Source organism: Balaenoptera ricei, chromosome 15 (assembly GCF_028023285.1).
Source record: "Balaenoptera ricei isolate mBalRic1 chromosome 15, mBalRic1.hap2, whole genome shotgun sequence".
Taxonomy (NCBI): domain Eukaryota; kingdom Metazoa; phylum Chordata; class Mammalia; order Artiodactyla; family Balaenopteridae; genus Balaenoptera; species Balaenoptera ricei.
The window spans coordinates 27,381,763-27,391,325 of NC_082653.1; the positions used below are offsets into that span (position 1 = coordinate 27,381,763).

Consider the following 9,563-nt stretch of genomic DNA (forward strand, 5'->3'; position numbering starts at 1 on the left):
TGAGCTGTGGTACAGAATTAGGATTGTATGCTAAGAGCAACTGGAAGGTACAGGAGCCTCTTAAGCAGGCAAATGATATGTTCTGCCTACATTTTAGAAAGATCCCTCTGGCTGCCATGTGGAGAATGTGGGGGGGACAGTGTTAAAAGCAGGGAGACCAATGAGGGGGCTACTGCAATGTCCGGGTGAGAGGTAATGGAAGCCAGGGGGATGGGCAGAAATGCGTGGATTTGGGATACATTTAGGGGGTTAGAATTGGCAGGACTTGGAGATGGAGTGAGTGTGTGTGTGTGTGTGTGTGTCTGTGGGATGGTTTCCAAGGAGTATCCTTGTTTCTACTTTGTCCAGAATTCTAAAAACAGCCCAGAAGACAATTTTAACGATGAAATAGTCTTGCTAATCCTCAAAATGGGGAAGCCAAGGCTGGGGATGCTGGGCAAGTCACTTAACCTCCCTGGGTTTTCCTTTTCTTTTTTTCTTTTTCTTTTAATTATTTATTTATTTATTTTTGGCTGTGTTGGGTCTTTGTTTCTGTGCAAGGGCTTTCTCTAGTTGCGGCAAGCGGGGGCCACTCTTCATCGCGGTGCGCGGGCCTTACACTATCGCGGCCTCTCTTGTTGCGGAGCACAAGCTCCAGACGCGCAGGCTCAGTAGTTGTGGCTCCTGGGCCTAGTTGCTCCGCGGCATGTGGGATCTTCCCAAACCAGGGCTCAAACCCGTGTCCCCTGCATTGGCAGGCAGATTCTCAACCACTGCGCCACCAGGGAAGCCCTGGGTTTTCCTTTTCTTATCTCTACAGTGAGTGTGTTGGGTTAAGTGGTATGTAAGGGACTTCCCAGTTCTGACTCCTCTGTTTAATCAAAATAGACTCCAGTCCAACCTGATAACATTTAAACTGTGTATGTCCTGTGATGCAGCTATCTCCTTCACACACATCTTCACTGGGAGATATGCACAAGGACATTCAGAGCAGCCCTGCTGATAATAGCAAAAACAATGAAACAACCCAAAGGTCCATCAACAGAGGATTGGGTAAATAAATCACATTATAGGGACTTCCTTGGCAGTCCAGTGATTAAGACTCCCCGCTTCCACTGCAGGGGTTGTGGGTTCGATCCCTGGTTGGGGAACTAAGATCCTGCATGAGGAGTAGCACGGCCAAAAAAAAAAAAAAAAAAAAATCACATTATAGAATACTATATGCAGTGAAAAGTGAGTGAACTAAGGTTACACACATCAATGTGGATGGCTCTAGTGTAATTCATATTGCATGAGAAAAGCAAGTGACAGAAAACTACACACAGTATGATTCTATTTATTTATTTTTTAGTATGATTCTATAAGAGACAAAACCAGGTAAAATTAAGCAATAGATTATTTAAGGATGCATACTGGTACGTATGTGGAAAAAAATAAAAGAAAAACAAATGATTAAATAACACAAAGTTCTGAATAGTGGTAATGTCTTTACAGGGAGAGTGGGGATTTTATCCAGAGGGGCACCGAAAGATTTAATCTTTTATTTCTTAAGCAGGGTGGCTGATACTTAAGTGTTTATTTTATTATTGTCTTTAAACTGTATGCATTCGTGATATGTACCCTTTTGTATGTATAATACATTTCACAATTTTAAAAAATGTCAAGAATTTGCCTAAGATCTCCTCCTCTTGTGGATGAGGGAATGAGGCTCAGAGGGGGCTGTCATACAGCAAGGAAGAAGGAAGAGTATGAAAGAATGGGGGAAAGAGTAACTAAGGCCCTGATCAGAGCAGGAGCTGGGTGGAGATTTCTGGATGCGTCGCCTGCTGTGTACATGTACGCAGACACACAGTCACATACCAGACACAGAAATCACAGCTCTGGCTGCAGTTCCCAGACAGTCCGCCAGAGGCCGCAAAGGCACCAGCCTTCGCCGCCCTCGGGAACCAGGCCTGGTTTCTCGCCGGCGCTGGCGCAGTTCTGGGTCTTCCCGGCAAGGGGGGGCCAGTGGTCCGAGAAAGGGCGGAGCGGGCAGGGCGCCCAGGTTTGCTGTGAGCTGAGTGAGTTCAGCTGTGCTGGAGCGCGCTGATCCACCCAGCTCTTCTCTGCCGCTCAGAGATCGGGGTCTCAAGCTGAAAAAATGAACAACCGAGTAGACATGATTCTGCTCCGCCTCCAGCAGCCTTGTCTTCAAGCTTGGATCCTGTTGCACGCCCCCTGCATATACAGGAGAGAATCTAGGTTTTGTGGGCCTAGATTTTTGCAATCTAGGCACAACATCTTGCAAATTTTACAAAAATACACCCCCACAAAGCAAGCAAACAAACAAAACCCCACATAACTCACTGCTAGGACTCCTTCCAGATGTGAAGACTTGAAATGTAAGCTTCAGTCATTTCAGGGTAAATCCACCTCTGATTATGCTTACGCATATTTATTTACTGTCTGTCTTCTTCCACTAGGAACGTAAATTCCAATAGGGCAAGCATTTTAATCTAAATTCTTAGCTCCTGCAACCCGCTCCTAGCACAGGTAGAAACTTTGTAACTACCGTTGACCTTTGAACAATGCGTGGGTTAGGGACACCGACCCGACGCAGTGAAAATCCGCGTGTAGTTTATACTCAGCTCTCCTTATCGGGGATTCCGCATCCGTGGTTCTGCATCAGAGGTTTCAGCCAACCCCCGATCTTGTAGTCCTGTACTGCAGCGGTCCCCAACATTTTCGGCACCAGGGACCGGCTTCGTGGAAGACAATTTTTCCACGGACCGGGGAGGGGAGGGGGAATGGTTCAGGCGGTAATGCGAGCGTGGGGAGCCGCAGACGAAGCTTCGCTGGCTCGCCCGCCGCTCACCTCCTGCTGAGCGGCCTGGTTCCTAACAGGCCCAGGACAGGTACCGGTCTGCGGCCCGGGTGTTGGGGACCCCTGCTGTAGTGTTTACTATTGAAAAAAATCCGTTTATAAGTGGACTCCGTGCAGGTCAAAACCACATTGTTCAAGGGCCAACATGTTTGTTGAATGAACCAGTTGGGGCTGGTACAGTTTTCCAGGTAGAGACGACAATGGCCTGGCTTGGGTGAGGCTTGAGGAGTGGATGGGACGGGGATGATGTCACTGAAACCTCAGAACAGTGGCTGTAACACCCATTATAAAGCTGAGGATGCTGAAGGCCAGGGAGGTGGCAAGTGCTAATCAGAAGTGGCACTGGACCTAGAAGCCGAGTCCCCCTTCCCTTGCCCCCTCTTGGCCTGCAGCATCGCCCTCCCCACCAGCTATGCCTTGCACAAGGCCCTGATGCAACCCTGTAAGGCCCGCGGTGCCCCTCTTGGGGGCAGCGCTGGGAAATCCATTTTGCAAGAGTTGGGGCAGGAAGCGCCAGCCAGGGCGGTCCCGGGAAGATAAGAACACCCCGCCGCCTTGTGCGCCTCCAGGCCTTTTGATTTCCTCTCTTCCGTTCCCTTCCCTTTCCCGGAAAGCGGCGCCGGGACCCTGGCTGGGCCATGACTCACCTTTCCCTCTGGCAGTCAGGCTGGACTCCCAGGCCCAACTGTCAATGGAAAGCCTTGCAGTGTGTGACCTGGACAGCCGGGAGCCCTCCCTGGGTGCAGTCCCTGGGACTCAATAAGAGTAGCTGGTGTGAGGAAAGGTTTTACCCCTGAGTCTTAGGCTCAGGAGGCAATGTTGGGGGGTGGGGAGGCGACTCCAGGGGCACTTTGAGGTCTGGGTGACTCAAATTGGCAGGTGTAAGGTTGGTGTTTGTGCATGAAACCCCCTTGACCTCTGTGGAGGGGGGCACGTGCATCCAGAGGTCAGGGCCTAGTGATCCCTAGCCACCAGGACCCAAGCAGACATGTCCACAGTTTGGTTGGTCACTACCTGGTTCAAGACCTGTGCCCCACTGTGGGGCCTGTCTTCTCAGAACCAGGTCACATTGGACCTGGCCCAGGACCTCTTAGAGGAAGAGAGAGCCTGGGCCGTTTCCATCTTTCAAGGCTCTCGTTAGATTTTTTAAAATTAAGAAATGCCAAAACATGAGTTGCAAAAATTGTGATATGCATTATGTCTTGCATTTTTCCAGTTTATGTGTTTAAAACAAAAATATATAATGACCCGGTGGGATTTCAATTGGAAATAAGATGAAAAAGCTAAATTGGGTGCCGCAGAGCAACTAAGCCTGGGCGCCACAACTACTGAGCCTGCGTTCTAGAGCCCAAGAGCCACAACTACTGAGCCCACGTGCCACAACTACTGAAACCCACGTGCCTAGAGCCCATGCTCCGCAACAAGAGAAGCCACTGTAATGAGAAGCCCATGAACCACAATGAAGAGTAGCGCCCCCCTCGCCACAACTAGGGAAAGCCCGCATGCAGCAACGAAGCCCTAAAGCATTCAAAAATAAAAAATGAATACATTAAAAAACAAAAACTGATTTAAAAAAATTCATTCCTGTTTTAAAAGAAAAAAAATAGCTCAATTGGATGTCCTGTGGGAACGTGAAGCCCCTCAGAAGCCTGGTTTCCAGAAAGTTCTAAGTCAGTCCCTGTGTGGCCTTGGGTGGGTCACTTCACTTCTCTGATGTCTTCCTTTTCTCATCTGAAGAGTAGGAATAGCGATGGGTTCACACACCTGATAGGGCTCATGAGATAATCCCCTTAGTGAGGGCACAAAACATTTTATACCAACATATACCGAGTGTCTACACTGAGCCAGTCCTGGTGCCAAGCTTTCCATTCACATCCCTTCAATTGATCCTTGAGGCTGAGGTTCTGGAGCCCATTTCCCAGATGAGAAAATGGAGGCTCAGACAGGCGAAGTGAGGAGCATCAAGGCTGATTCAGAGGCAGTGTTCTACCAGCCTCCCTACTAAAATGTTATCTTACCTTTACTGTTGTGCTGCTGTTGTTGCTATTATTAAAATGAGCATGTGGGGCTTCCCTGGTGGCGCAGTGGTTGAGAATCCGCCTGCTAATGCAGGGGACACGGGTTCGAGCCCTGGTCTGGGAAGATCCCACATGCCGCGGAGCAGCTGGGCCCGTGAGCCACAACTACTGAGCCTGCGCGTCTGGAGCCTGTGCCCCGCGACGGGAGGGGCCGCGATAGTGAAAGGCCCGCGCACCGCGATGAAGAGCGGTCCCCGCACCGCGATGAAGAGTGGCCCCCACTTGCCTCAACTAGAGAAAGCCCTTGCATGAACCGAAGACCCAACACAGCCAAAAATAAAATAAAATAAATAAATAAAGTAGAAAAAAAAAAAAGTGCTCCAATAAATATCCTTGAGTATATATATATATATATATATTTAAAAAAAAAAAAAAAAAATGAGCATGTGATAGCATTGCCCCCTTACAGCTGTGAGGAGGATTAACCAAATTAATTTTGAGTTTAGTATAGTACCCGGCACAGAATAAGCGCTCTAGAAGTGTTTGTTAAAGAAAAGAAAAAAATCCTTCAGCTCTTGGGCCCCAAAGCCCTGGAGAGGCAGGGTCCAATGCCCAAGGAACTTTGTCCTGGTTTTTCTCTGCGGTCTCCTCCCCCCACCCCCACCCCCGCACCGCCCAGCTCCTGCCCCCAGTCGGCAGGGTTAAGGAGTTAATGATTTCCCCAGCGGCGGCCCAAAGGAGCAGGGTTTTGTGTGCTACACACACACACACACACACACACACACACGCACACACACGCACACATACACAAACACACGCAGAGAGCAGGGTTTTGAGTGCTGTACACACACACGCAGCAAGGTTTTGCGCGCTGCACACACGCACGCACACACGTGCACACACACACTCTTGCTCTCACACCCCCCGGCGGCCCCCATCCCCCCCCCGCCCCTCCCTCCGCGGGGCGCGAGCCTCTTATGCAAGCCGCCGGCGCCCGCCCGTTCCCAGGCCCGGCTGCAGCTGCGGGCGGAGGGGCAGGGCGGGGGCGGCGCGCTGTTTGTCTAGCGCGGCCGTGCCAAAGGCGGCGGGCCCCAGACAGCCAGGCGCCTCCGTACACCTGGGGATGCTCAGGTTAAATAGCTCCGCATTCCTCGGGCCCAGCTGATGGAAACGCTCCCAGGCCGCCGCCGAGCCGGCCTCCAGATGGGCTGGGCCCGGGCCAAAGGGGAAAAGAGGGAAACGTGGAAGCCAGAGTGTGCCTGCACTGCGGGGGAGGTGACCCGGGCCCCCACCCCTCCGGCACAGCCCCTTCCTCTCCTGGAAAAGGGCCGTGCCGTGGGGGAGTAATCGCGGGGACACGCCCACTGCCCGGTGGGTGGGCTGGTAGGCGGGTGGGGGGGGACGCGGGAGGGAGTGGGTGCACACGTGTGCCTCTGAGGACAGTGCAAGGACATTCAGGGGACAGTTAATAATGATAATTTATAGCTAGCAAACACTACGTGCTAAGTGCTCTATTTCATTTATTCTCTACAACAATTCTGTGAAGTTAATGCTACGAAACAGCCGGTGGAGAGTTGAGTGGGCAGTAGCGAAGGACACGATTTACCTCCAAATACTGGGCTCTTTGATAAAGTCTAGAATGTGCTCGGGGAGGGGGTTGATATCTGGTTTATTGTTAGTGCTCAATAGATGATAGTCTGCATTATTATTATTCAGAATCCTGCCCTTAGCCCCACAGGGATCCATGAAATCCTTTATGTAAAGGGTTTAGAGTACAGTCAGGCTCGTGGTGCTTGGTGCTATTTATTTTATTCTATTTTATTTATTGACAAAATATATTAACAGTCCTTACGCTCTCTGGGACAAGTTCTTTGCCTTTTCTGGGGCTCAGTTTCTACCTGTGTAATACCTGGCAACTGCCTGGTAGGGATACTTAAGGGTTGGTGTCCCCAAGGGCCTCACAACTGCCTGGAAAGGTGGTACTTGAACTTTTTAGGAAGGGTTTGCTTGAATAAATCTACCATCCCACCCCCACTCCCAGACCAGCAGAGACCCAGGAATGCCAGCCAATCTACAGAACACACTTAGAAACCCAGTGCAGTTCTGCAGCCCCCAGACACACAAACCCATCCATCAAGCCAGAGCCAGGCCAAGAGCTGCACAGTGCATTTCAGCAGAGCACACCAGCCCAAACAGCTGGAGTTTGCTCACTTATCTGCAGAACACATGTGCTCACATTTGCCCTTCTGCACACATCCCCATGTGTATCCTCATCCACACTCCCAGGCCTGCACACCAACAGATGACCCAGCCCCACAGGGTAACAACCAGTTCACTCATGTCACACACACAGGTCCAGACACTCATATGCACTCCCCCATGAGTACAAACTTTCACACATGTCCAGGCAGATAGGTCCTTGTCAATGACACCTTTTTCCTGCTCCGGAGCTAGAGACTGACTCGCCCACTCCTCCTCAGAGCCCACACAGGAGCCCGGGGGAGAGAGAAGGTCTGTGAGCTGCTGGCATAGCCAGGCCAGGGTGAGGGGGCCGAGTCCAGACCCAGAGCAGGTGGCCCAGCAGCTGTGCCCAGGCTGGCCCTGCCAACTTGCTCACCCACTTGGACAAGCCTGGAGCCCGTGGGGGAGGCACCTCCTACAGGGGAATGGGGCAAGATGGAAGTCCTGCCCCCGACAAGCTGAGGTTCTGGGAAAGTCCCTTTCCTGTGGGTCTGGCTTCACCCATTTCGGCCAAGATGCAGGTGGTCCGGTGACCTGGTTCTCCAATGTAACTGACTTGAATACTCTTCAACCCAGAGGGGGCCTTGGCAGGTTGATCTGCATTTAACAACCTCCCCAGGTGACCCATATGACCCAATGACCACTTTGAGAAACCCTAAAAGTCTAAAGGATTTAATTTTATGACACTAGGGAGCGGGGAAATGGCCAGGGATGGGGGGAAAGAATAGACTTTAAAGACACCGGAAACCCTCATTTCAGGTCAGTAAAAGCGACAGTCCAGATGTGGCCTTCCAGTCCCCTCCCCCTAGCAGCAGCTGCGAAAAGGGTCAGGGGTCACCCCAGCCCAGACCCCTCCCCTCAATCCAAGAAGTCACTGCAACTTCACCATCGAAAGTATTTGTTTAATAACAACCAAAAAAAAACAAAAACAAAAACAAAAAAACCCCACAGAACTATTGTAAAACAATATTCTCAGTCGGTGATCATTGTAATATACAATACAAAGCAATTAATTTCCTCAGAAATCTGAGAAGCACCAAACGTGACCATTTTTTAAAATGTCTGCTTTTCAAAAAATAGAAACACACGGGGGGACTCCCCCAAGTCTCTGGTGGCTGGTGGGCGAGGAGGGACGGTCAGCCTGCCCTATCAGTCCCCCAGCCCCGGGCTGGATCCAGCAAGCGCCCAATGGCCGCCGATCTGTCTTGTTCCTCCCCAGCTCCGGCGAGGCGCTTGGAAGGACCAGAGAACAGTTATTCCTCTCGCCCCCTGAAGGGCTGGGGTCCGCCGGTCCCTGAGGGCGGCGCTTCAGCGACACAAGATGCGATCGTCCGCTGGAACGCACGCCGCCTGTGATGAAACGGAGAGAGAAGTGAGACGGGCAGGTTGGAGGGAACAGGGCTGCAAGTCCCTCTTCCCCAGGAAACACGAGGAGGCAGCACCTTTTCCGATCTCCTTGGACATCCTTGAGCAGCTAGCTAGGTGCCCGAAAGGATGGGGCGGACATAGGGTCAAGTAACCCCTCCCTCTCTGGGCCTCAGTTTCCCCATCCGTAGAAGGAAAATGATCTCGTACTCCAACTCGGACCTCACCTCTGCCGCCAGGGCGCTGATTTCGCCGTTGAGGGTGCTGAGCGGAGCCCGGGCGGGGAGTCCCCGGCCCCCGGGGGTCCCAACTTGGGATTCCGAGTTCAGCTCCAACTCCAGGTCCCAGATGTAGTCGATGACGTGCTGGAGGATCTCCACCCTGCTCACCTTACGGTTCTGGGGCAGGGTGGGCACCAGCTCCTTGAGGCGCGAGTAGCAGCCGTTCATGTCGTAGAGTAGCACGTTCACCTGCTGCTCGTCTAGCAGAGCGGGCAGGCGCGCCCCGGGGCCGCCGGCGCAGCGCGAGATGGCCACGCTCTGCTCGGACAGGCAGCGCACGACCTCGCCCGCGCCGCCCGCAGTCTTGCCCGCCTTCAGCGCGCAGCTGGGGCCCGCGGCGGCCGCGGCGCTGCCACTGGCGACCTTCATGATTCTGGCGTCTGGGTGAGAAAAGGTGAAGCGGACGGAGGAGGCGGACGCCGGGAGTGCGGGATGAAGTTGAAACACTAAAGAGACTGCTGTAGAAAGCTAGATACCAGCCCCACCGCTAGACTTTTATAGAGACGCCGCGGCGCCCCGCCCCCCACCGTGGGGGGCGGGCTCAGAGGTTCAAAAACAGCCAATGGGAGGTCCGGAGGCGCGGCCTAGAGCTCTTCTGGGTCCCGCCTCCTGCTCTACTAGTGCACCCTCACCGGTGTGGAAAAGGGACCTGAGACTCAAGAACAGAGAGAGTGGGAGGGCACGGTGCAAGGTCGCTAGTGGAGGCAAGGGCTGCCTTGGGCTCCTCGGGAAGGAGGCTAAACCGGTATTACCAATAACGAAAAGATTCCAAGAATCAGTTTTCCCAGGTTAATTTTCTCACTTTTCCAGCCCCAT

General features: G+C 52.5%; 1 protein-coding gene across 1 annotated transcript; it reads right to left on the reverse strand.

Moving 5' to 3' along the window:
• Positions 1-7,982: 7,982 nt before the first annotated feature.
• Positions 7,983-9,202, reverse strand: ID1 (inhibitor of DNA binding 1). Its single transcript, XM_059896713.1, has 2 exons — positions 8,694-9,202; positions 7,983-8,451 (listed from the first exon to the last, which is right to left on the reverse strand). Exons 1-2 carry the CDS (start codon positions 9,114-9,116, stop codon positions 8,410-8,412), a joined length of 465 nt encoding a protein of 154 aa, XP_059752696.1. The 5' UTR covers positions 9,117-9,202; the 3' UTR covers positions 7,983-8,409.
• Between the last annotated feature and the right edge of the window lie 361 nt (positions 9,203-9,563).